Source organism: Ursus arctos, unplaced genomic scaffold (genome assembly GCF_023065955.2).
Source record: "Ursus arctos isolate Adak ecotype North America unplaced genomic scaffold, UrsArc2.0 scaffold_31, whole genome shotgun sequence".
Lineage (NCBI taxonomy): Eukaryota > Metazoa > Chordata > Mammalia > Carnivora > Ursidae > Ursus > Ursus arctos.
This window is the reverse complement of record NW_026622997.1, coordinates 12,335,290-12,362,016: the sequence shown is the minus strand read 5'-3', so window position 1 is coordinate 12,362,016 and position 26,727 is coordinate 12,335,290. Positions and strand designations below refer to the sequence as shown.

Here is a 26,727-nt window from a genome sequence, read left to right as displayed (position 1 = left end):
GCGGCGAGAGCGCGCCAGCCCCGCCGTGATGCCCGCGCGCCCCGGACGCCTCCTCCCGCTGCTGCCCCGGCCGCTGGCCCTGGCCGTGCTGCCGCTGCTCCTGCTGCTGGGCGATGGCGGCGGCGGCGGGCGCGCGGGCGCCTGGGCCCAGGAGCCGGGGGCGGCGGCGGCGGACGGGCCCCCTGCGGCCGACGGCGGGGACGGGCAGGACCCGCACGCCAAGCACCTGTACACGGCCGACATGTTCACGCACGGGATCCAGAGCGCCGCGCACTTCGTCATGTTCTTCGCGCCCTGGTAACTGGCCGCGCCGCGCTCCTTGGGGCTCCGTACCCTGCGCGCCGGGGGCGGCCCGACCGGGCCGGGGAGGGAGGTGGGGGCCGCGGCGGGCCAGGGGCCGCAGGGCCGGGGCGCTGGGTGGGCGCGGGCTCCGGCCGGGGGCGTGGGCACTCGCGGCTGACGTGGCGCACGGCGGCCGGGGCGGTGCAGGAGGGGGCGGGCCCCGAGGGGACAGCCGGGAAAAGGCCGTCCCGCCCCCGCTCCCGGTCCCCCCGCCCCCGAATCCCCGGACCGGGGGAGGGGCAGGTGGCGGCATCGTCCTGTGGGGCCACCCCGCCGGTCCCCAGCCCCCTCCCGCTCCCCAAATTGTGCTCCGGCTGGAGGCGGTGGCCTGCCGGTGCGGCCGGGACCCGTGGGCCACGTGCGGCGGCCACCGGGGTCCGGCCGGGGACGCTCGGAGGTCGGATTCCGTGCACTCGCTGCAGGGCAGATCCCCTGCAGGAGGGATTAGTTGAAAAAATAAGAACTCGCAAAGGTGGGATTTCCCACTTTGTGTGTTCACGAGGTGGGAAGGGGTGGCCCAGGCAGAGGGTCCTGTGCTGCCCCGGATAGCAGAGAGCAAATGCTGGGGACCCCTTCGCAGCTCCGAGTGGATGGGGAGGTGTGCTCTCGGGCCCTCCACTCAAGGCTGCCCTCGGGCACCTCTACCCCTTTGCTCTCTTGGGGCCTGGTCTTCTGGAAAGTGTGAGCTGAACAGACGGTTCCTCCTGCCTTGGTTCTTCGGTGGAGGCGTTGGTGTGGGCCTCCGTGCCAATACCAGAGCCCCCTTCCCTGGGAGTTGTCCTACCGAACTTCCTGACATTCACATAAGCACAGGTGGTGCGTTCCTAACAGGGCCTAGATGTTCCGGGGAAGGGAGTTCTCCTGGGGCCCAGCAGAAAGCCAGTTTCAGGGCACAGGGCAGTTTGCAGGCTTATTGCAGCATTTGGCATTCTTCCCCAGGGCCGGAGAGAGGCTAACGGAGATGTGGGAAAGGGATGTAGAAGGAAGAGAGAGAAGATGCCCAAGAAAAATGGCTTGTTCAGAAAATGTGCAGGTGGAAGTTGGAGGAAACTTTTTTTCTCTTTCCATATTGAGGCTGTTAATTTAATTTCAGTTCGCTTGGAGTTATCTTTGGGGGGGCAGGTCTGGGTCAGAGCTATCATTTATTAACAGTGTATCTGTGGGATTCATTGTGTTTCCATTTCCCAAGAACCAGCCCGACTCGAAGTTTTAGAGCTACCAGTGGTCTAGAAAATGCTTTGTAGCATAAAATAATGGTTCATTATTAATAGTTATTCTGTGAAGGGATATTCTCAGAGTAACTATTCCAATAAAATGCATTACTTAATTGGAGCCTATTTCAGTGAAATAAGTCCATGACTTTTTTCTTCTTTATTTTTTAAAGAAAAACTGACCTGTAGACATATAAAGTCCATGCAGTGCCAACCGAGTTTCAATTTTGGAGTCTCCATAGTACCAGCTAGTCCTAGACTGATGGAGGGACAAGACCGGCAAATCTGGGCACTTGGTATTAAGTAAATTCCTTTTTAGATGGATGCTCCCAGAAAAGTTACTTTTAAAATTTTTGTTTGCTTCTTAATAATCTACTACAAAATACTTAAATAGAGGTGTATGGATTTCTCTGATGGCATTTAAAAATTAGACATTTTAAAAAAGATTTTATTTACTCATTTGAGAGAGAGAGAGCGTGCTCGAGAGAGAGCAGCAGAGGAAGAGGGAGAAGCAGGGAGCCGGATGTGGGGCTTGATCCCAGGACTCTGGAATCATGACCTGAGCTGCAGGCAGACACTTAACTGGCTGAGCCACCCAGGAGCCACTAAAAGTTAAACTTAAGAACAGATTGGAGCTCAGACAGAATACGCTGTGGGCTACCCCTTTTCCCCCATCTCTTTCCAGCTTCCGTCTCTGGAATATTAGAAGTCCACATGTGACTTGGGGGCAGGGGTGGCATGTAACGAAAAAACGCCCTGTATATTTCTTCTGTGAACCCGGTAGATGTAAGGTTGTCCTACTGCTGTGGATTTTGTGCTAACGTCAGGCCACAGCTTCTCTATGGCCAGTTGCGGGTCACGCTGAATCTGGTGACAATGAGGTCAAGGCTGGGGCCACCTCTTTGGGAGGACCAGGTGGCTTTGCTCTAATATGTGGCCACGAAATGCCTTCTGAATTCAGCTACTGTCTCAGAGGAGCAGACTGTAGCCACAAGGGTCCCAACCAGAAGTGCTGACTACATGGCACCTGGGGATCGATCCCTCACTAAGAAATAGCCAGACTGAGTCCCTGCCAAGCATGTGCTAGGTACTGGGACTACAGCTGTAAGAACAATGCTGGTCTTCATGGCACTGGCACCATATAAGTTATATGACTTAATATAGAACAATATAACTTACATGGAACACTGATTCTCCCTCACAGTTATCTTCCAGGAAAGAGGGACTCATACTGTGTTTGAGTTTCTTATAAAGCAGGGATTCTCCTGGCCGGCCAGGAAAGTGCTGCACAGGGAAGACACGTGAGCTCTAAGCAGACGTATTGAGTGCTCCCTTTCAGTGCTGCTCATGGAGGTCCACTGTCAGAAAAGAAGAGAGGCAAAGAAAAAAAGAAAAAGAAAAGAGGCAAAGAAATTTAACATTGATTTTGTTAAGTTACTCTGAGGACAAAGTGACAATTTTAACTGTTGGGTGTTCTTAGAAGCAAACATTTCAAAGATCACTTTGAAAAGCAATAGGGGCAACTTTGTTACTTTGTAGACATCATGAATATACACCAGGTGAATGAAAAAAACAAAAACAAAAGAAAAAAAAAAAACCCATGTGCCATAATTCTGTGTGCCCGAACTTGAAGCTTGAGACAAAGTGTCCAGTGCTGGCTCACACAGACTTCAAGTAGGGCATTGCAGACAGCGGGTAATTAGAGCAGATGATCAGTTATATGACTGAAAAAGTGAATTTAGTGATGGAGAGCTGCCGATGCTGCCAAGAAATGGGCAAAGTAGCAAGAAGCCAGAATTCTCCAGGGATGTACTGTATGGTGACTAGCATAATATAATAAAAAAATATTAAAAAAAAAAGAAGCAAGAATTCTAAGTTAACGTATTTTAAATGGTAGGCGATTAAAAAATGTTCTGCTAAATTCATGCAGTCAGTATCATAAGTGCACATTTGGTGAGATCAAACTTTGAAGTTTGGGTGGCCACAGACTTTTCTCAATAAAGCTTCTCATTAGAGAAAACGCAGAACTGAACGAACTTTGAGGTCGCCTTCCATTTGCAGATACTTAGTTATTTAGTAGAGAGTCCTGACTGAAAAGGAGAGATCATGGTGAGCAGGGCGGCGTTGCTGCAGTAGAGGGGGAGCCAGGGAGTTTTCCAGAAGAAGCAGAGAAGGGCACCACACAGCCTGGGGAGTCAGAGCTGACTTCTTGGAGCAGTGACACCCAAACCAGGTCTGAAGGGCAAGCAGGAATTTGCCAGGTGGGTCTAGGGGGCGAGTGTCAGAGCACGTACCGATTCCTGGGGGCAGGCCACGCGGTGGCCCTTCCAGAAAGCCGCAGGTGGTACCATTTGGCTCTGGGCAGACTGCCAGGGCATGAGGGTGCAGGTGTACCGAGCGCAAACGGGAGGGCAGTAGGGGCCAGAGCGAGGCGGATGGTGGGCACAGCCTTGCTGAGCTTCAGTTTCATGCTGAGAACAGTGCAGGGACTCTCTGGAGAGGCTGAGGCAGGGGAGTGATGGTGTGCCCTAAGGGCGAGCCGTCCTTCCCCGCGGCAGTGGAAGGAAAGGATCGGAGAGGTTCCCGCCTTATGCAAGTGGCTGAAGAGGGGGGTGTGGCGCCCTCTGACCCGGGGCTCCGCGTGCTTGTGCCCCTCCCCTGTCCCAGGTGCGGACACTGCCAGCGGCTGCAGCCTACTTGGAATGACCTGGGAGACAAGTACAACAGCATGGAGGATGCCAAGGTCTACGTGGCCAAAGTGGACTGCACAGCCGACTCAGACGTGTGCTCCGCGCAGGGGGTGCGAGGATACCCCACGTAAGTATCGCTCCGGGCTTTCCACAGCTGTTTGCCACCTGCACTTGGCCAAAGAAAGTTCGCGCTAAACTTTTGGTAACTTTTTTTGTAGTTCCGAGGAGTGAGGAGATGATAAATGTCCCTGTTGTTAGGGAAAGAGCGTCTTTAACGCTGTGTTCCGTCTCTTTCAGATGCCTCCTTGTGCTTTGTTTGGAAAAAGCCTTTCATTAGTTAGGTTTTTTATTTATAAGAGAATGTGTTTGTGTGACAGAAACGGTGGTCTCCTCGGGGTCCTGTCGGGTGCGATGTTCACAAGAACCTTGACGCGATGGGCGTACTTTGTCACCAGTTCTGAGGTTTGGGTCACTCCGACTCTTGAGCACCCATCCTGGAGAACTTTCCCGTGCGATAAGCACAAGGGCCGTTTCTGTTGGAAAGAAAGGTAACCAAATAGGATCCAGGAGTTCTGACAAGCGGTGCTTCTTACTCCCTTGACAGTTAAATGTTTTAGTTTTAAGAGATAGAAGTGGAAACTGGCTTAATAAGCAAAAGGGGGAATTAATTAGAAGGCCGTGGAAGAAGCTCTGAGACTCAGCTCCCAGGGCTTGGGGGCCTGTCTTTACTGTACTTCCCTTAAGGTGACATAACTCTCCAGCTCTCCATCTCTTTGCTGTCCTGACCGGCCCTGCTTGGATGGAGTGTGCATTCCAGGAACAGTCCTTGTGGCCAGAGAGGCAGAATATTGTAGGAGGGCGGCAGCCCCACTCCGACCACGTGGCGAGTGTTAAAGTGAAGGGCCCTCCTCCAGAAAAGGGAAGACGCTGTTTCCAAAAGGTTAGGGAGTGGGGGGTTGGCCACTGCAACTCCCAAACTTTTTGTTCAAATTGATGAATGAAGTAAATTCTCATAAAACCCCGGCCTGCCTTCAAATCCGAGAGGCTGCATGGAAGAGGGGAAGGAACTCTGGGCTGGAACCTAGAAGCCATGTCTGAATCCCGGCTCTACCATTTACTTATCATGCAGCCCTGGCCACACAGTTGAACCTCTGAGTCTGAAGTAGGATGTTGATACCGCCCCCCCAACATTGTTACATGAAATAACATGTTTGCAAACACTGATCTGAGCATACCCAAGAAATGTTAAGGTTTTCCCTAACATTTGGAAATTTGGCATTTTTGTAAAGGACACTGGAATTCTTGGTCCTTGGTGACTGCTGCTAATATAAGTGCCATCATTCAGATTAGATCACCGGAGAGAAAGTTTCCTACTAGGTGTCCTTCCCTAGAGGCATCATTGTCCTCTGCATCGTTCTAGCATCGCCTCTAAAGGAGATGCAGCTTAGACGAACAGCATCGCGAAGAAGCCGTCAGTGAGGGTGGCACCAGGTGAGGAGCTAGGGGTTCACCTGTTGAGAGCCTGTTGCTTTCAAGGCTCAGGGGCAACCGAGATGGTTGGCTGTGGTGCTTAAACAGCCGGCCGCATGTGGCCGTGGGGCTGCACACCACCAGCCACACCACTGGAAGTAAGACTGGGTTCGTGAGAGGCCTAGAAGGGCAAGTGTTGGGGGGCAGTACAGGGTTCCACGTGCACCTGGTCATAGGAGCTGCCTGGCTGCAACGGCACTTACCCCGTTAGAGGTTATCCATGGGTGTTCAAGATTTTATTTCTTTATTTGAGAGAGAGAGAGAGCACGTGCAGGGGGAGGGGCAGAGGAGACGGACAAGCAGACAGACTGTGCTGAGCACAGAGCCTGACGTGGGGCTCGATCTCAAGACCCTGAGATCATGACCTGAGTGGAAATCAAGGGTGGGACGCTCAACTGACTGAGCCGCCCAGGCGCCCTGTTGTGCACAGATTTTAAAAGAGCCACATTGAATCATGTGTCCTGATTGAGAAGATATGGTCTCTCCAAGAACACCATGCACTGGTTTTGTGTCCTTAAAAAGAACTGAAGTGAGCTCACGCTGCACGGAACATTGTTTGGGAAGGAACCTCTGTGACCCTCACAGCCACGCACAAGTGCCCAGGACAGGTTTTTCTCCTAGAACGCAGGAGGCAGGGCGTGCTGCGTTAAAACACTCCCACGAGGGCGTTCGGGTGTTGACCCGTGTGAGCTTTTACTGCTCCGACACGGTGCCGGGCTCCGGGAGACGCACCAGGGGACGAACGCACAAGTCGGAGCACGCCGTGTGGGTCGGTGCGCGGCCTGTACGTCCTCCTAACCCTGGCACCTTCACCTGAAGTAAAGGATTGCCCGGGGAGGGAGCTGGGGTTCCCATGCTCCTCGGGATGGTTCAGTGTGCTTAGAAAAGCGTTTTGAGGTCATGCTGTTGAGCCAGTAAGGCATCCACATCCTCTGGGGAAACTGAGCCAGGCAGGGCTGGAGAAGGTTCGCTAGGGCCGCCGACACAGGCGCCACACACGAGGTGGCTGAAGGGAACAGAAATTTATCGTCTCACGGTTCAGGACGCCAGAAGCCTAGCACCGAGGCATCCGCAGGGCCACGATCCCTGCGAAGCCCAGAGGGGAAGTCTCTCTTGCCTCTCCCGGCATCCGGGGGCGGCTGCACCCGTCCTCCACCCCCACATGGCCTTTTTCCTCAGTGCGTGTCTCTCGCTGTGTCCAAATTTCCCCCTTTATATAAGGACCTTAGCCAGCCTGGATTATAGGGCCCACCCTCATAGCCTCCTCGGCGCTTGCTTACTCTGTAGGGTCCTATTTCCAAATAAGGCTACACTCTGAGGCTCAGAGGCTGGGACACAGGTCAGCCAGTAACACCACCTCTTTTGTCGTGCTAGGACTTTGATCGCAGATTTCCAGAGTGACCCACGCCCGGAGATTTTCTCCCTGCAGTGTCCTTGAAAAAGAAACAGATCACCAGGAAAAGCAAACCCCCATGTGGAAGTTTGGGGCTGTCCTTTGGGCTTGTACTGTGCGTGTGGCCATCTCCCCATCACCTCCTTCAGCCCATCCGCAGTGAGGACTGGGGCCAGATGCCCTGGCCAGGCAGGAAGGTCTGTCAGGGAAGCCCTAAATCTGCCCCTACGCTCCGTGAACTTAAGGAGGAACCTCAGGCTTGGGCAGGCTGCAAAGATTTCCAGTCCAACAAGAAGAGATCTTTAGAAATTGTGTGTTGCCCAGTACACACCAAATGAGAGGAAGTCACAGGCTAGGTTTTCCTGCATTTAAATGCCAGCAAAGAAAAGGGGACTGAGTTTGCCGGTGCTGGTCCTTCCCAGCATTGTGAGGCTCCACGCCCGTTCCACCCTGAAGAGCGCGGTCGGGGAGGCGCCCGCTGGAAGAGAGGTGGGGGGTGAAGGAGTACGTGAAGCATCTTCTAGCTCGCTGTGGGCACAGCACGTTCCCGGAGCTTCCTGAGGTCCCAGGGTGGGCGCGGGCATTCGTAATTGTGAGATCGTACTTTGGAGTCGCTCGAAGCGTTAAAGTTCGCGGAGTAACGGCTATACTAGTTGGACTGGGTAGAGTTTGGCGTTTTGTTCGGCTCGTACAGGTCAAAGGTACTGGGAAGGCAGGGCGTCTGTTCTGTACTGGAGGCACATTAGGGACGTCCCCTACGTCTGTCACAGGATCTCAGGGTGGGTGAGGCCTGGAGGCCTGCAGTGATTTATTCCGGCCAACGTGCTGGTTTTCTCGTACGGCTGCGAACCTTCGTTTTAAGGCCTTCGGGGACTTAGCTCTTCAAGCCCACAGTTCTGGTCTCTACATATCTTGACTTCTGACACTTGGCTACCGCACACCGAGTGTCCACGGCCGAAGTCCACGCACGTGCCGTACAAGTGGAGGGGTGACTTGGCTGCGTAGGCTGGCCAAAAAATGCTAGTCATGTTTCGTTTCTTCTGTCAGTGGCCATATATTCCCCCTCCATCCTTGACACCTTCTAGTAAGTTCGATCGAGAGCGGGTTTTTCCGTTACCAGCGGGATGATACAGGATCTGGAAGTGCAGTTGTGCTCACCAGCTAAAGAAGGGCTAATACATGTAGAAGATTCCTTCTCTGTGCGGAAGGGCACAGACCATCCCAACCAATGTCAAGGCTGTTCTCATAGCTGGAAACATATATTCTCACAGGATCTGGGTATTCATGCTTTATGAGGGTCGAAGAGCCGACAGGGCAGCCTGGGAATACGTTTATTGTACGACGGTGCCATTTCTAGTACAGTTTTGTTTTTTCAGCAAATGCAGACCGTAAGCACTGCTAGAGCCTAGGAAGGACGACAGACACCCCACAGGGAGAAGCTTGAAAGGCCTGTCCCCCGAATGCGTTCGGGGTTTCGTTCACAGCCTTGGAGACTTGATGTGTTCCGCTCAGTCTTATTTTTCTTGAAAAAATGAAGAAACTTTTTAAAAGCATGGGATTAAGTGGATATGTGTTCTCCTAGGACATTATTTTCTTTTTTTCCCCAAGTTCTAACGGAAGGTGGCAGGTCCGTGCCTGGCTGCAGCCCACTGACCGCGTCCCGGTGGGGCGGCGCTGTCTACGCGGAGCCATCTGATGGGTTGAAAAATCTCTTCTGTCTTGTCCTCTTTCGCGCTTTCAGCTTGAAGCTTTTCAAGCCTGGCCAAGAAGCTGTGAAGTACCAGGGGCCTCGGGACTTCCAGGCGCTGGAAAACTGGATGCTGCAGACGCTGAACGAGGAGCCTGCGGTGAGTGCACTGGGGCCCCCCGCCTCCCCCTCTCCCTTCGACACTTCCACACTTCGGGCCGAAGAAGAGGCCAGTGCAGGTGAAAAATTAGGCTCCCATTTCAGAGCACCTTCATACTCTTAGAACGAATGACATTTGTAGATCAAATGAACTTTTTTCCTTCCCGATTTTCGTTTATTGTGCTAAACTACACACGACACAAAATATACCATCGTAGCCGTTTTTAAGCATGAAATTCAGTGGCTTTGAGTGCGTTCACCCTGTCGAGCAGCCATCCCCAGGACTCTCTTCACCTCGTAGAACTGAAACCCTGTCCCCACCGAATGCCGGCCCCCCCATCCCCCCAGCCCCCCGCAACCACCCCGTCTACTTTTGGTCTCTGTTTCCACTGCTCTGCGTACCTTAGTGGAAAAAGGTGAACTTTTACAAAGCTTTTCATGATGGAAATAGTCAACCATGCACAAAGGTAGAAAGAAGGGTAACGAGCGGTGCATGGACGAGGAGGAAGAGGGTCATGAAGGTGGTCCCATGTGCCACTCCCCCGACGTCAGCGGTTCTCCCTGTCTTGCCGACCTTGTGCTGTCTTACCGGCCTTCCTGGCCCTCGTGGGGCGGCAGGGTCAGCCCTGGGAGACTGTCGTTTGTGAATATTCCGGTGCACGTCTCACAGATACGCACTTATATTGTGAACGTTCCCCTCTGTGCCGCTCTCTCGTGTGTACAGTTGACACTGATTCTTAGCATCACAGGTGGACGTGGGGTCAGGGCCAGGCCTAAGCCCGAACCTTCAGTCCAGGCCAGCCTCGGCCCTGTCTTGCCACCGTGAGCCGTACTGCGGCGTGACCCCCTCCTTCTCCTCTGGGCTCTCAGTCCCCGAGGTGCTCACTGGTTTGCCAGGGACGTCACCAAGTAGATACCCTTCCTGCTCTCAGAGGCTTCGTGGCCCTCCCTGCACTGAGGGTCAGAATATCAGGAACTTGTGGACGCTGTATGATTTCTGAGATATCGTTTCAAGATGGGGCTGTATGTAGAAGGTTACCGAGAAAATCTTATAATCCTCCCCCTCCAACTGATGTTGGGAGTCTTAGTTTTGTCGTAAACCTTTCCTTAAGTGTCCCTGCGGGTGTGGTGTGAACTTCTGCTAATGCAGAGGGCCCTGGCCCCGGCCGGGCTGGATTTGGCGGTGCGTGGCTGTGTGGGGGTGAGGGTCTGTCCCGTGCTGGGTGATTCTGATGAATAAGAAGAGCGTCCCCCGTCTCTCCATGTAACGTCGGTGGAGCAATTCGGTAAGACTGACTGACTATGTGAGGCAGGCACTCACTGCCTTGACGGTGGTCCGTGCCCGTGTGCGGGTCCCGCAGGCTCTGGGGGGCTCTGCTGCTCCTGGAGTCCTTTCCCAGGGTGACTGTGTGGCCTTCGGCTCCCCCCACATTCTGTGTAGATGTCACAGCTCATCGGAAACCCACCTGTGACCCGGGTGCCATTTCCCCTCCTGTTTTACAAAGTCTGCAACTGCAAAGTACTGAATGAGTGTTGAGCAGAGACTTAGCTCATTTTAGGTAACAGGGAAAACCACAAACCTCTCAGAGAGTCCATTTGCATCTTTGTCATGGGAGGGGTTACATAAGCAGGTGGAACTTTCATATAGATTTAAACTTCAGATCGTTTCCTCTGTGAAAATGTTCTCTACTGGAGGAAGCCGATTTTAAAGAGGGGTTAATAGTCTCAGAGAAACCTCTCAAGATACATTTATTTTTTTGCCAATATTTTTTCCACCAAAAAGCCAGTCTTCTGTGATGACTTTATTCAAGAAACCAGTAGCCAGCATCAGGACGGCAGAAGGAATTCAGCTTGTGCCCCAAGCTCCCCTTTCTGGTGGCGGCAGCCCCAGTGCAGGCTGGGAAGTCAGGCCTCCCCGCTGCGAGACATCCTGAGGGGAAGGGTCGTGTCCCCTCCAGCTGGAAGGGGCATGGCTGCGTGGGAGCCCCGTGTCAGCAGTAGCAATCTCCCATAATGGCTGGAAACGGTGACAATGCGCCCGATTGGAGGAAAGTTCAACCTGATGTTGCAAACTGAAAATTCTTTCCCATTTAAACTTGTTTTTTATTGTACATGAAAACTTTCTAAAAAGTTCTTCATCTGTATTTATATCTAAGTAACTTGGTGTATACACTTGTATGTTGAAACAGGCTAAATTTAGATTTCCCCCAGTGTTGTGGCAATATTAAAGAAACTCAAAAGAGGGGCGCTGGGTGGCATAGTCATTAAGCGTCTGCCTTCGGCTCAGGGCGTGATCCCAGGGTCCTGGGATCGAGCCCCGCATCAGGCTCATACGCTGGGAGCCTGCTTCTTCCTCTCCCACTCCCCCTGCTTGTGTTCCCTCTCTCGCTGGCTGTCTCTCTCTCTGTCAAATAAATAAAATAAAATCTTTAAAAAAAAAGAAAAGAAACTCAAAAGAAAACCCGCTACTTCCAACTCTTGGATTTCCCTATTTGCTTCTGTATTTTTTTGTCTTAAACAGTTACACTCATACAAACACGGTTCATTTCACGAGTGATAATTTTATGTAGTTCTGTCTTTATATTGATATTTTATTCATCATATGGATTTACCATAATTCAGCTCTTCTCTGTCAATGGGTATGTAGGTTATTTAATAATTTTTCTATCAGAAATGCGTAAGGAACATGTTCATCTTTGTAAAACACTTTTTTTTCCTACTTTTGAGTGATGTTTTTAGAATCTATTACTGGACCTGAAATTGCAAGGCAAAAGGAAAAAAAAAAGACTACTTTCATGGCTCTTGGTGACTGTTGCCAGATGACTTTCGTCAGAATCCGTAAGCTCGCGTTGTCTGCAGCAGCGTGAGAGTGTGTCCGCGTCTGTGCTGTACCAGGTCATTGCCACAGCGGTGGGGACAGCCCTGGTCCCTGCCACGGGGCCCAGGAAGTGACAGTGCCCCCTATGTGCCGTACATGAGCGTTTTAACACTGAAAGCCTTTGAACGTCTTATGAAGTACCATAGGGGGTCTTACCTTCTGGCAGCTCCCCGGCCGCTCACCCAGCCACCTTTCCGCCGAGCACCTTCTTGTGTGGCTACTCAGCCCTTTGAAAGCCTGGCCAGGCCCACGGCCGCACGGACACCTTCATGGTGCTTTCTGATTACAGCCTGCACAGCTTTGAGCTGTCGGCACATTTAGACTTTTAATGACTTAGTTTGGATTTTTTTTTTTTAAAGATTTTATTTATTAGACAGAGACAGCGAGAGAGAGCACAAGTGGGGAGGAGAGGGAGAAGCAGGCTCCCCGCTGAGCAGGGAGCTGGATGCGGGGCTCGATCCCAGGACCCTGGGATCATGACCTGAGCCGAAGGCAGATGCTTAGCCGACTGAGACACCCAGGCGCCCTGATATTCTTTTTCCAAGAAATACAAGCTGCCAGATAAAAATTGAGTAATACATATCCTGTATGCAAAATACGTGTCTGTAGCAAAATGGTGGTTCTGTGATCTTTTTGTCACCTCTCGTTGCTTCGGCTGGAGGCCACAGCTGCGGAACTGAGAGATGGAGAGGCGTGTGGTACTGTGGTAACTGTCCGGTTGCACACGACGGTACCCGCTTACATACTGGCAGAAGTGTCCTTTAAAAAGCCACTTCTTGCTCCCGCATTGCGTGTTTCTGTCCCAGGCTCCGTGGTGTGAGTTAAAGAGCGAAGCCCTATGCTTCTCTTGCCACCACCTGTCGGTCCCCTGCCTTGTTCTTCTCTCCGCCCCCTCTGTCCCTTTACCAGCCCTTCATGGTCTTTATCACCAGCTGTGTGCATAGAGGAGGGCCAGGCCCTCCTGTTCTCTGATGGCTTCTCCTTCTCTGCTCCGTCCATTCTGCTGCCTTCATATCAGCAGGTGCTCAGGGATTTCATTCTGCATTCCACACGGAATCTGGGGTCACACTGCAAACAGTGGGGCAGTGTGCCCATTTGGGGTGGGTCTGTCCTTTCAGTTTGCCTGCTCTGTTCAGTTGGGTTTGGGGCAGCAGAGGGCAGGTTGGGGTGGGGACAGCTGTCACTGGCTGCCTTGAGAGCCAATCCTAGGCTGAGGCTGACAAGGGGCTTCCTGCTGAAGGGTCCAGAGCCCTGAGAGTCGATTCTTGCCTTGGACACAAGCAGCATAGCCACGTGAGGGAGGAGATCTGTAGAGGGTTCTAGACAGACACAGGTCACCTCCTCAATGGGTTTCACTATGCCTTCGCATGCAAACCTAGTGACTGTTGTTTTATTTCTTCCCATTAGACACCAGAGCCAGAAGCAGAACCACCAAGAGCCCCTGAGCGCAAGCAGGGACTGTATGAGCTCTCAGCGAGCAACTTTGAGCTGCATGTCGCACAAGGTATGTTGGGTGAATCTCGAGGCTGTTCCCAGCAGGCTGCACACGTCTCAGAACCACTGACCATTCGTTGTCGCTCCTCGATTTGCTGGGCTTTTCCTTCTCGGCACTCGAGGGCTCACCGATGATATCTGTGGCGCTGAGCCGTGGTTTCTTTCTTCAAGACCCGTGAACATCCTTGTGCAGTCCTCTTCCTCTTGGAAAGGATTTCTGTTTTCGTCTCTATCCTTCTAGAAATGCCAGTTTTAATGTTAGCTGAAGCCTGAGGTTGTGAAAAGTGCACAAGTCATGAACGGCCCACTTAATTTGTACACTAGCTGGACAGTTTGCCTCCTTGGATAAGAAATGATTTATTTATATTAATATGAATCATACACTTACTGACCTGAGGCAGAAACAAAAGTTTCTCTTCCGTGTTTAAACCAGAATTTAGCGGGACCATTATAATGTATGAATCAGAGTAGGTGTTCTTTATGCTTAATTTTTCTGTATCACATCTCTTTTTGGGAAATGGTCTCCTAAATGTCAAAATGATCTGTACGCAATCTTAATGTAAATGACCCGTAAGTCCTTCAGTCACACGCGTCTGCACAGTTGGCTCAGCATCGAATGACTTGAAGGCGCGTTCAGCCCCCTTGCTGATCTGCACTTGCAAATGCTGCCCTGGAGAGAAACCCTCCCGGAAGACTGGCCTGGAAACATCGTGAAAAGGGCCTAAAATCGTGGCTGGCCTTGTAACTTCATGCCCGCCGCGAGTCGAAACCCCGCCACGCTGAACGTCTGAAAGAACTCGGTGTGATGCCCTCCGCTGTTTTCCCTGTGCGTTAAAGGTGGTTATGTGGACCAGGGCGCGGACGGTGGGATTGCAGGGTGTTTTCCCCAACAGGGGATGCACTTCAGTTCCCACGAGCCCAGCTGAGTCCCTCCCTGAGCAAGTCACGCTGAAAGGGCAGAATCGTGGAGGCGCCACCTTGGGCTGCTCTCATGAGGCTCTGTCCTCAGAAAGCCACAGTCGCCTCCTGCCCTCACAGCTGCCTCTGGTACTCTAGTAGGTTCCTTCCCGGACATCCCGTCCCTACCTCACAGCGCAGGGTTAGTGCCGTACCTCTCTGGAGAGACATGGCTCAGTCTTGCAGCTCAGTTGCTAATTTTTTGAATCAAGTTTTTCACCATTTCCCTTCAGCGTGTCTTCGCTGCGGTGACCGAGCGCTGGCACGAGCGTGTGGCGTGGCAGTGTCCTGTGAGCGTAGGTCACGTTTTGGTGCCTGTTGGTTTGTTCCCTTCCTAGGCACAGCCTGATTTTGGTCTGGTCACAGCCTGACATCTTTTAGGCCTTCAGCTCATCAAGGTAGAACAGCCTAGAAAAAAATCTTCAATATCCAAATAATGATGTGTGGGTTTGTTTTTTTTCTCCGAGCCAAGGGAGTGTTACTCAGGTTTTAAAAACCTTCTATTTTATTGTCAAATAAAACACAGATACAGAAAACAAACGTAGAGCTTAGTGAATTGTGATGGAGGGGCCACTCTGTAAGCACTGTCCAGTTCACCAAATACAACCGCCAGCCTCCCCTCCCCTGTCCAGGTCCCAGCCCGCCTGCCCTCACGGAGGTGGTGTCCTGACCTGGATGGAAACCACTCCTTACCGTATCGTTCAGCACCCGAGTGTGCATTCCTAACACTACGTTCAGTTTGTTCTTTCTCTTACGTACGTCTCTCTTGAGTCTCAGTCTGCGGGTTCCCCCAGTGTCTCTTTCTCTATCTTGCGTTCTGGTGACTGAGCACATAGGTTATTGCACCTGTGGAATTCTCTAGTCTGGACTTTGCCAGTTGTGCCCCGGTGGTGCGGTTAAACCCGTTTCCCTAAAATCCATTCATTTATTAGGGTTGCCAAATGCTGATGTTCTACTGCAATCGTCCTTTCTTCCTTGTTTTAAGGAGAGAAACTTGGCCTCATTTATCACCTGGTTATCCAGTGGTGCGGTTCATACAAGACAGACAGGACAATTGCCTGGTTGTTCCTTCCCTCTATTGCCAGTTCTGCAAACAATGAGTCGGTTCCCTGTTTCCCTCCAGAGAGGACAAATTAGATTTTGTTTTGAGGATCCCTGTGAACTCACAGATCTGGTTATTCGATGGAGGCACTTTTCACCAGTTAAAGGGTTCACACTGAAGCTAGCAGGGGGACAAAGTTCGGATACTTGCATTCAGTCTCTAGTAAGGGACGATGTCAGTTATGCTCCTTCTCCCTTCTCTGCCTTCGCTCTGCACGGAAGGCGACCACTTCATCAAGTTCTTCGCTCCGTGGTGCGGTCACTGCAAAGCTCTGGCTCCAACCTGGGAGCAGCTGGCTCTGGGCCTTGAACATTCTGAAACTGTCAAGATTGGCAAGGTAAGTGAAAGCCCTTATTAAACTGGAAATAGACCGCCTTTGGCTGGATTAATTAGCAGAGCAGCCCATTATTCATTCCGTGTGCAGAGTCGCAAACTTGATTTATTAATTCCATTTAGTGTGCCACTTGATAATTCATTTCACCTTCACAGATGGCAGCCCGGTTTCAAATGCGCTGGCTTTTCCACAGCCTAAAGATAAATTATGGCTTTGGCTCCTTTGTTTATTTTGAAGCAATGGCCAATTCTGAATTGGCAGCCCCAGAGCCCTTTCTGCAAAGATATGGGGCACAGCCTTCGTGAATGTTCACTGGCCGGACTTGGAGGCCATCCACGTTTGACCTCACCCCAGAGCTGTCACCTGGAGGAGCCTCAGCTCCGTGCTCACAGAGGCATGCAGAAGGCCCCCTCCGGTGAGCCCCAGCTTTCACTGCTGCCTGGGAGTTTTTCCAGCTCTCTCCACTTTGCGGAGAGAAGCCAGAAGTGGTGTCTAACAACTTCTGTGTAAGTGGATTTTCTGGAAATATCCAGAGCAGCTCCTGGGCCATCAAACACTTTTAATCTCACCCAGCCTTTGGCACCCACCAGACATCCAGGCATGGGTTTCCTTTTATTTAAAAAAAAAAAAATCTTTTTTTTTTTTTTTTTTACTTTGCCAACGGGCTGATTTGTATACAGAAGTAATGCTGCGTGTCCAGGAACTGCGGTCAATGAGATGTTCTGCTCAGTACAGTGAGATGGTCAGGAGTGTGAGCTCAGGAGCCACGCAGACCTGGCCGGCAAGCCTTTGGCGACTTCTCCACACCTCAGCCTCTTCCTTTTGCAAAATCACGATGAGTAGATGAAAGTCGGGTGCTTAGTAGACACTTGGCACAAAGCAAATGCCTGGTAAATTGTAATAGTTGTTGTGAGTTCAATGGCTTTTCACTGTTGCCTGTTAAGTACTTCCAATTTTATACTCTAGTTATATGGGTTATGCTTTTATATTGATCGAACATTTCCCGGAAGTAGGCATAATTTTGTCTTCTGTCTTCCCAAATTACTTACATCGTTATTTTAAATTTTGAATTTTTATGGGAGATTATTTCCCGTTTACGTTGGTAGGGGTTTCTAGTAGAACCAGGCATGAGCGAACACAGTCTACCCATCCAGGCTGTGGCCCTTCATCTCTGGACACGCATGTGGCCGGGTTGGACTGGACCCTGTAATGCCCCCCATCCAGACTTGAGGCTTCCGTTTTTTTTTTTTTTTTTTTAAAGATTTTATTTATTTATTTGACAGAGATAGAGACAGCCAACGAGAGAGGGAACACAAGCAGGGGGAATGGGAGAGGAAGAAGCAGGCTCATAGTGGAGGAGCCTGATGTGGGGCTCGATCCCATAACGCCGGGATCACGCCCTGAGCCGAAGGCAGACGCTTAACCGCTGTGCCACCCAGGCGCCCCGAGGCTTCCGTTTAATACATTAACTGCTGACTTCAGTCTTACGTGTGAAAGTGATATTTTATCCTACTTTGCTGACATGGTGAAGAACACCTTAGTGTCCCACGTAGCTGATTTTTTTTTTTAAAGATTTTATTTATTTATTCGACAGAGATAGAGACAGCCAGCGAGAGAGGAAACACAAGCAGGGGGAGTGGGAGAGGAAGAAGCAGGCTCATAGCGGAGGAGCCTGATGTGGGGCTCGATCCCACAACGCCGGGATCACACCCTGAGCCGAAGGCAGACGCCCAAGGACTGCGCCCCCCAGGCGCCCCCCACGTAGCTGATTTTAATGCCAGTGGAAAATCAAAAAGAAGTGACTTAGTGACATTTCATGAAAATGTTGAACAGGGAGAGTCTTGATAAGATTTAAGTGAAATTAATTTAAAAAGCTGTGATGGTAAATTGAGTTTACAGAATTAAGAACATATTATAACCTTAATTTGACATCTTTTTAGTCGTCTTTATACTAGATACTCCTTTTTAAAATTGACTCCTTGCTCCTCCTTGACTCCCAAACTCCCCAAGTCAGAGTGGGAGAGTCGGTACGCAGGCTGGCACTGGCCTGGGCCTCTGTCGCCGACAGCCAGGCCTCCGCTCCCCGGACATCAGGCGGGGCTCCTCTCCTCGCTGCTGACCAGCTCCAAGTAAAATGTTACTTCCTAAATGGTGGCATTTTTAGGTGAGCCGGGTACGTCATTTCTCTAAAGGACATTTCGTCACCTGCTCCCTTAGCTCAGGTGTAATCTGGGGTGGCTTTTAGGAAGTCTGTCCCCAGGCTGTAGCTTGCTGTCAGAGATGCTGCAGACCAGACACGTGAGGTGTGGCATGTCCGGTAATCCAGGTGTCGGGAAGCTTCCTGAAGAAACGAACTGTGAGTCTGGTCTTCCTTTATATTTAGGTTGATTGTACACAGCACTATGAACTCTGTTCGGGAAACCAGGTTCGTGGCTATCCTACTCTTCTGTGGTTCCGAGATGGACAAAAGGTACGTCTTCAGGTCATGGCGTGGAGAGCAAGCGTTTCTCGTAACCCCGCTGGGCTGCGGTCCGGTGCTGCCACAGGGGGTGGTGGGTCGCCAGTGCGGATTGTTCGGGACTGGTTTAAAGGCTTACGTAATAATGGAACAGAAGTGTCTTGCCCTTACTTGATAAGATCTGGGTAGTTGACAAACACCGTCAGTCGTCCTCCTATTTTGAAACATTTCAGTTGGCTCAAGTTAGCACCAGAATAACCCAGAACTACCTTCGAGAAGGGGGTTAATGCTGGTTGCTGGGAAGGGAGCGCGGCCCTGGCCGATGGTCGCTTCTCAGAATGCCGGTGTGGGCCCCGGCCTTCGTGCCCAGATCCCTGCAGGAGGCGGGCACCGTCGGGTCCCGTCGGCAAAGCCGAGGCGTTCACTCTGGAAGCTGCGCCCGCCCGGGGAGGTCTGAGCGTGCAGACACTGCACAGCTGGCACCCCAGGGGAGACCTCCGACGCGGCCTCACGAGGCCAGTGGGGTCGGGATGAGGTTTGAGCTCTCGAGAGCCCCGCAGTGCACTCGCTGACCGCGTTTTTGTGTGGCCCTCCCCTCGCACAGATCGACCAGTACAAAGGCAAGCGGGATCTGGAGTCCCTGCGAGAGTACGTGGAGTCCCAGCTGCAGAGCGTGGAGCCCGAGGCCCCGGACACCGTCCAGCCTCCAGAGGCCCCAGCACCGGCCACCGAGCCCGCGGCCCAGGTGGGTGCCTGCTGCGGTCGGCAGGGCCGGCGGTGGCCCCCGGAGGCACTGTCCTCCCGTGCTTCGGGCGACATGACCACTGGGGGTCAGGTCAGAGGACTTCAGACGGTCGGCTGCGGCTGACTCTTCCACGTGAAAGGTTTTCTTGCCACTTTTACACGCATGCTTGTAACATGTCAACCTAGGAGCTTCTCTGAGATAGGTGTGAGACCAGTCCTCGGAGCATTTGGTGGCGAAAGCTCTGGAAAACTCATCCCTTTGATTCGGTCATCACTATACCTGAGGGCATTTGCTAGGCAAATTGGCTGCTGCCGGGTAGCCCCCCACCCCCGCTCCTGTTCATCTCCCGCACCTGCTGCCGTGATGGGGCTCGAAGCCCGGGGTGAGGCCCTGAAGGTCTGCAGCGGCAGTGACAGACGCACTGGAACCGAGAGGCAGCTCGGCCTGGCGCCTTTCCTTTGCTGAGGCCGCAGTCTCTGACTCCCTGCCCTACTGTCTGCATTCAGAGAACGGAAGGTTCTAGATGCACTTGTGCATTTACTGAGCACATTTCAGGCACTGTCCCAGGCCACCAGCAAACAGAAGCAAATAGGACCACCTTCCTCCCTGTGAAGGGGACCAAGTCTGGTGGGGCAGACAGAGAACACACAAGCCGGGGTGACCCAAGTGTGTGTGCCCGGCCGGTCACGGGGGGTTGAGAGAGCTGGGGGCAGGTGGGCAGGGAGTGTCACAGAGAGCTGAAAGGTGAATTGGTATTTGCTGGAGAGACACGGCTTGTCCGATGCCGGGGAGAGCGTGAGCAGAAGCACGTGGCTATGAATCGGTCAGCACGTTTGGGGCAGGGCCAGCAGTCGGCTGGAAGGAACTGGGGGTGGGGGAGGTAGGACAAGGGGTGCGGTGCAGCGTGCCAGAGAGGAGGAGACGGAGGAGCTGGGTCGTAGAGGGCTTTGTCGGCCCGCCAAGGACTTTGAGCTTCGCCCTGCGTTTATTGGGAGCCAGTGGAGGGTTTTGAGCAGATGTGAATTTTAGGAGCCTGGCGGAAAGAGATGGAAAACCAGTGTATTGGGCCAACGGGAGAAGGAGACCCCCCGAACAAAGGCTGTGGCAGGGGTCGGAGGCAGGAAGCATAGGAGCCCCACTCTACGGAGTGCAGTCGGGAAGGGGACAACTGGAGCGCTGGCAAACCTGGTGGGCGATGGAACCAAGTGTGAGAAGCACTGGGGGGAGGGGGAAGGAAGGTGGGGAGTTCAGGTTTGGGGCTGTTGGTTTTCCGGGCCGTGGTGGTGATCAGATGGAGAGGGCCACTGGACAGTGAAATGGGGGTCTGGGGCTGACACCTGCAGGCTTGTGTGTCTGCAGTGTTGGGCAGGTCGAGGCCAAGGCTGAAGCCGTGGGTGAAAAGGACACTCTTCAAAGACAGTCCAAATAACGTCTTCCCGGGAAAACCATGCTCGATGGCCTGAGAGCCATAGGTCTGTGCATCAGCATTATTTCCAGAACAGGATACTCAGGTTGCTCCTTCAGACTCTGCCCGCAGAGTTCTTAGCTGGGGCGCCCCGGCAGGGTGGGCACAGGAAGGGGCGGCGTGCCCTGGTGCCACAGGGCCGGGGCAGTGAGTGTGCGGGTGTGTGCAAACCAGCCCCCCGTACTTAACAGATCCTGACTTGCCGGGACCGTGGTTCCCTGAGCCCGGGTTGTTTGGAATTGGAGAAAACAGAGTCATCTACCCCATCCTCCTGGAGTGGGGACGGGAACGGGCCGCCTCGCCCCCACAGCCCCTCCCTTCGCGGGGTTCCTAGGTGGGGGACGGCCTGGGTGTTAGCTCAGAGTTGAAGTTTTGGCGTAAGAAGCAGGCGTGATTTTGTGGTAGCTGCGAGCGCGTGTGTCCTGGTGGCTCTGAAGGTCATCCCGCGTTGAACGTCATTACCTGCCGTGGAGGTGGCCCTCAGACACAGGCCGGGTTCTACTGATAAGCCAGTTTTCCAGCATTAAGTAGGTTTCAGTGAGCGTGGCGTCGTGTTTCGGGACATAAAGCGAGATGGTGGCGCTCTGCCCCGGGCCTCGGCGGCTTCGCCTCCCAGTTGCGAACACGCGTTGCTCGATGCCGGACTCGAGGGGAGCAGCCCTGGTACGTTTAGCCACGTGATAAGTCATCACGGTCTTGCTCTGTGAGACCAGCGCAGGTCCGCTGTTGGAGAACCACATGGACGTGATTCTGTAAAGAACTGGCGAGAGCGAACTGCTCTAGGGCAGACCGCCCTGTGGCACCTTCCCGCGACATCCTCCAGCCAGAGCTGACACGGGCAGTTTGCACGTTCCCTTTGAATTTAAAGGTGGAAGGCAGCCTGTGATAGGGACACACGGCCTTGCCTGTGGCTGGGCGACTGTCAGCGGTAAGGGCAGCTCACAGGGAAGGTGACCGCTACAAACTCACGCCCTGGGGGAGCGGGAGGGAGATGGCCGGGGAGACGGAGCGCGCCCACGTCGGACGGGCCGGTCCGTGGGGGCTTGGACTCCTCCTGTCAGCGTGGGAGGCTCTGAGCCCGGGAGCTGCAGGCGGGAGCTCGGGCCGCGCAGTGCCCACTGGTCCCCACCACAGGGCCCCGGACGGCAGCAGCTGCACCGGAACCCGCTCGGCTGGCTGAGGGCGGCGTAGCGCAGGGCCCACCACCTCCTCAGAGCATCTCCTGGACCCAGGACCCGGGGAACCTGCGGTGAATCGTGGGCCCTTCTCGTGTGGCTTGTGACACGCGAGTTGCGAATTTGTGTGTGACCTTGCACGACAGCACAAAGATGATCGATTCGTATTTCTGCAACCCCAGAGCTGGCCCTGCTCCGCTCTAGGTGATGCATTTGAACCGAGGCTTTTCCCTCCCCTGCAGGGCACAGTGTTGGCACTGACGGAAAAGAACTTCGAGGACACCGTAGCGGAAGGAATAACCTTCATCAAGTTTTATGCTCCATGGTGAGTGGCTGTTTAATTCGATACCGCCCTGTCCCAGTGCGCTCGGCTCCCGTCATCGTTGGCCACTCATCAGCCCGAGCTCCAGGCTCAGCGCTGGGCAGATGCCGCGCTTACACATAAGTTGTGTCGTAGGAAGTAAGCAAAGGGGGTTGTTTGCGCCCCTGCTCAGCTGCGTTGAAGTTGGTTTGGTGGTATTCATAAACAGTTATTCATGGAGAAGGAGGGCAGTTATTTTAAAGGTCAGTCTGTTTTGGGGAAAACATGAAAATGGAGAGTTAGGATGGCCATATAAAACTTCAGTTTTGTGGTATCTTTTCCCAAATAGATTGATTTTTTGGTTAACTAAACCATGAATATCAAGATGTAGCTTTTGCTCCTTAGTCTCTTGGACGTTGTCCACTAGTCCAGCAGAGCTCTGGTGGGGCCGTGCTGTGTGTTACCCAGTTACCAGAACCTTCTGCCCCGTGGACCTCAGGGACGGGCACAGAGGGAGGACACCCAGTTTGTGACCAGGGCTACCTGACGTGGGGCAGATGGCCGGTGCCAAGACTTAGCTGCACAGCTGTCACTCTGCATGCCCTTTCTTGCCTTTGAACCTCAGTTTTCTCAGCTGTAAAATGGGAAGAATGCTTTGTCTTCGCAAACAATCCATTTAGAAAAGTGGAGTCTCAAGGAGAACGTGAGATTGTTTCTAAACAGGCACACGTAAGCCCCCCTTTAGCTGGTGCCTTTCTGGGTGTTCAGGAGAAACCACAATGGCAGAGAGAAGTCAGTGAGCACATGACTCCCATGCGTTGTGCAGTGTTTATCCTTATAGCACAGAAACATGAGGGGCGCCTGGCTGGCGCGGTCGGTTAATAACGCAGCCAACTCTTGCATTCAACTCAGGTCATGATCTCAGGGTCGTGAGATCGAGTCCCATGTTGGGCTCCACACTCGGCGGGGAGTCTGCTTGGGATCCTCGCTCTCTCCCCCTGCCCCTCCCCCTGCTCGCTCTAAAATAAATCAATCTTTAAAAAAAAGAAACACTAGTCAATGATGCCTTAAATCTATTATTTTCTATTTTTTTAAAAAACGCTGAAGCTATGTGGGTCGTAACGGGTAGGAGGGCAGGTGCTCAGGGAAGCTTTAACGTTGTCTTGAAATTTTACAACCATAGTGATCGAATCGAAAATGAAGCTTTTTTTTTTTTTTTTTTTTTTTAAAGTGTGGAGTTGGTCCATCACCTCGTGCTCGTGGTGCATCTGATTCGTTCATAGGCCAGTTAGCTCCGGTCACCACGTCCTGGAAAGGGTCTCGAATCTAACCTTGCTTCCGGACCGGCTTGCTTCCACTAGGTTATCCAGGAGTCTACGTGGGGTTGACTTTGAACTCCGTGTTTGGGACGGAGGAGGAGGAAATGTTAGTGCACCCAGTGGGAGAATTTGATGTTTTATAGATTTCTAGGCAATCGCTGACTGCCTCATACAGAAGAAACAGGGCTGGGCGTGGCAGCGAACTGTAGGTGAGGGCGCGTGACCCAGGACTTCCACAGAGCTGTCATTGTTCTCTTCCCAGGTGTGGTCATTGTAAGAATCTGGCTCCGACGTGGGAGGAACTCTCTAAAAAGGAATTCCCTGGTTTGGCAGAGGTCAAGATCGCTGAAGTGGACTGTACCGCAGAGCGGAGTGTTTGCAGCAAGTACTCGGTGGGTACCTGGGGGCACTGAGTGCCGGGAGCGCACCCACACGGAGCCGTCCTCTGGCGTGCTGGGCTCCCCCCGGCGACCCGCACTGCCCGCATCTTCTTGACCAAGCTTTGCTCGTGTCCTTTTGAGGCTCTTACTTTGTTTTCGTTTTGAAAAGCAAAAGAGATGCTCTGTCAAAGGAAAGGCTTTCTTCTTCCACTAGCGATCCACCTTTCATTGGGGGATTTTAGGTCTTGCCGGAGTCCGCGTAGAAGTCTGGGCAGTAACGAGAGTCCAGGCCTGAGAACGGGGGCCACCTCCACAGCCTCTCTGGCTGGCTCAGCAATCAGCTGATCTGTAGCCTTCGTCTCAGACCCCTAGGTGGCTTCTTTTTCAGACACAAGCCTGTGTTCTAAGGCACGATGGTTGCCTAAGGGAGACAGCGGAACTTCCCCTGAAAGGGCCGTCCCAGCAAGCTAGTCCGTGCGTGGGTGTTCTGTGGAACCTCTGCCCGCGCTCTGAGCTGTCAGCACAGTCTGAGCACCCAGAAGATGTGCAATTTACGTTTTCGCTGTGTTCTTAACGCACTTTGAGGCTCTGGAGCTTTTTACCTCATTCGTTTGAGAATAGACTTAGGGCACCCGGGTGGCTCAGTCGATTTTGGCTCAGGTCGTGATCTCACGGTCATGAGATCGAGCCCCATGTTGGGCTCTGCACTCAGCGGGGAGTCTGCTTAAGAGTCTCTCCTTCTCCCTCTCCCTGTGCCCCTCCCCAGCTTGGGAGCACATGTTCTCTAAATAAAATCTTTAGGGAAAAAAAGGGTAGATGTCGCATAGACATTTACTTCTCATTAGAAGATGCCATTTTTTTGGTTCCTTAATATCTTAGAAAAGAAGTGCATTGCAGCGGGAAAATGTGCATTCTCGAGATGTTGCTGCCATGCAGTGCGGCCCGCAGAGTGGCTGGCTGGCACCAGGGGGCTTGTCAGAAATGCAGAGTCTTAGGCCTCAGCCGGACCCGCTGCCTCAGACGTGCCTGTTCACCGGGGCCCCAGGTGATGGCCTGTGCACGAAGGGTCCAGGAGCTCTCCTTTCGGGTCACGTTCCTCCTTTGACACTAATCTCGGATGTATTTTTGAATGGGAAAGTGAAGCGCCCCAAGACTTTGCTTGTGTGTACTTTTTAAATGGTCTGTACCTTTTAAAAATTTAACCACAAACTTTCCTGGTCACAACTTTAGGCGTTTTTCTGGTTTTATTTAAGAAGCAGTGTGTGTGGGGCACCTGGGTGGCACAGCGGTTAAGCGTCTGCCTTCGGCTCAGGGCGTGATCCCGGCGTTATGGGATCGAGCCCCACATCAGGCTCTTCCGCTATGAGCCTGCTTCTTCCTCTCCCACTCCCCCTGCTTGTGTTCCCTCTCTCGCTGGCTGTCTCTATCTCTGTCAAATAAAAAAAAAAAAAAAAAATCCTTTAAAAAAAAAAAAAAAAAAAAAAAAAGAAGCAGTGTGTGTATGTCACCTGGACCACTGGTCTTCATACTTTTTTTTTCCCCCTAAGGTACGAGGCTACCCCACATTGTTGCTTTTCCGCGGAGGGCAGAAAGTCAGCGAGCACAGCGGAAGCAGAGACCTTGACTCGCTGCACCACTTCGTCCTACGGCAGGCCAGAGACGAGCTGTAGAACCGCTGGCCGGGCGCCCGGTGCCCCCCGCGCCCCGGGTGTTGGCGCCGAACCATGCAGGTGTTGTGGAGTCTGCCGTGGTGGTGTTTCGGAGAGCTGGGTGTACTAAACTGGTGGCATCTTCTTTGTGTGTGTGTGTTTTCTAAGCCAACACACACTGCAGATTCTTTACTGTTTCTCTAAGTAAACACGTAACTCACGATCCCTTCGCAAACTAAATATTTTCAGTGGCGATCTGTCGTCCCCTTCACCCTTCTCTTGATGAATCGAAATGGTTTCCTTTGAGACTAAAATAGAGTTGAGGAAAATCCAACTGCTGAACTGTTTTTGGCTCCTGAGTGATTCTGGTGAACGCGTCATCTGAAGCATCGTTTGTGAGCTGCCCACGAGTTCTGGAAAGGTGGCAGTAGTGATACTCCTCTGATCTGAAGGTCAGAACTGACTTCTGCATAATGTGGTTGGTCAGTAGCTTGGAGCAGATCTAAAAACAGAAACCCCACACCTCTGGAAGATACCTCTATGTCCGCCCCGGGCTTTGCTGTTTCTGTTAATACTCCTCTCGTCGCGAGAGGTCAGCCATATTGAGAGCAATGGTACTTCTGACATGTGCCTGAGTAAGAGAATGCTGGTGCCATAATCTCGTGTGTGTGTTGGTTCTCCCCTGGGTGGAAGATTTCTTTAGTTAGGTCATCATGGAGACTTGATATTTCCCACAGAAAATGCAGGCATGGAAAGTTCCACAAGGCTTGTCCTGACTATTAACTCCTAGAACAATTCTGGTTGTTGTCACCTGGGGCAAGAGGGCTTAGGTGAGCCTTCCCAGGCCTGGGTATGGGAACCAGGCAGGCCCACCAGCCCCACCACAGGGGCCCAGCTGGAAGCAGCTTCCGGTTCTGCTTCTAGGTAGTTTACAGGCTTCCCGTACTTTGCCTCGGAAGAGGTCAACTGTGTGTGTGTGTGTGTGTGAAGAGTGGGATTCAGTTGGCCTCAAGACCAAAGACTGAGGTAGGCGGGGCCGGGGCAGGGCTGACACGGGCCATGTTACTACCCATGCCAGCGCCCTCGTAAGCCATGCCATCCTAGCTGTTAACCAGTTCTGTCTCACTTGAAAATAAGCACCCATCGGACTAGGCTCCCCTGAGATATGTACCTGTGTGTTCTTTGCCATCAAGTCACTTCTCCTCATTATCCCTCCGTTTGCAACTCTGTTGCCCCACTTCCCGTGCTCAGGGTGGGTGCGGTCAGTGGACACATGGTCCCTGGTGGTGGCAATCTGAGACATAAGACCACTTCTGCTGTCTGCGGCAGAAGACAACAGAGCAGGATCCCGGCCAGACTCTGCCTTAAAGGAAATCTTTATTAATTCTGTATGGTTCACAGATGTTCTTTTAAAAACCCCAACTTTCTAGAGAAGCACAGTCCTCATGAGTAGCTTCA

At 52.5% G+C, this 26,727-nt stretch overlaps 1 protein-coding gene across 1 annotated transcript; it reads left to right on the top strand.

The window, feature by feature from the left end:
• On the top strand, positions 1 to 25,602 carry TXNDC5 (thioredoxin domain containing 5). The gene is made up of 10 exons (XM_026511456.4): positions 1 to 297; positions 4,221 to 4,370; positions 8,908 to 9,013; positions 13,298 to 13,394; positions 15,665 to 15,780; positions 18,161 to 18,247; positions 18,840 to 18,980; positions 21,863 to 21,945; positions 23,503 to 23,632; positions 25,168 to 25,602. The coding sequence occupies exons 1-10, from the start codon at positions 29 to 31 to the stop codon at positions 25,288 to 25,290; spliced, it is 1,302 nt and encodes a 433-aa protein (XP_026367241.2). The 5' UTR covers positions 1 to 28; the 3' UTR covers positions 25,291 to 25,602.
• Positions 25,603 to 26,727: the final 1,125 nt, after the last annotated feature.

Excerpts from the sequence above, each read along its gene's own strand:
- TXNDC5 (XM_026511456.4), top strand. The coding sequence starts at position 29 with ATGCCCGCGCGCCCCGGACGCCTCCTCCCGCTGCTGCCCCGGCCGCTG. Across the intron at positions 13,395-15,664 it reads TGAGCTGCATGTCGCACAAG|GCGACCACTTCATCAAGTTC; the intron begins GTATGTTGGGTG and ends TCTGCACGGAAG. Across the intron at positions 18,981-21,862 it reads CCACCGAGCCCGCGGCCCAG|GGCACAGTGTTGGCACTGAC; the intron begins GTGGGTGCCTGC and ends CCTCCCCTGCAG.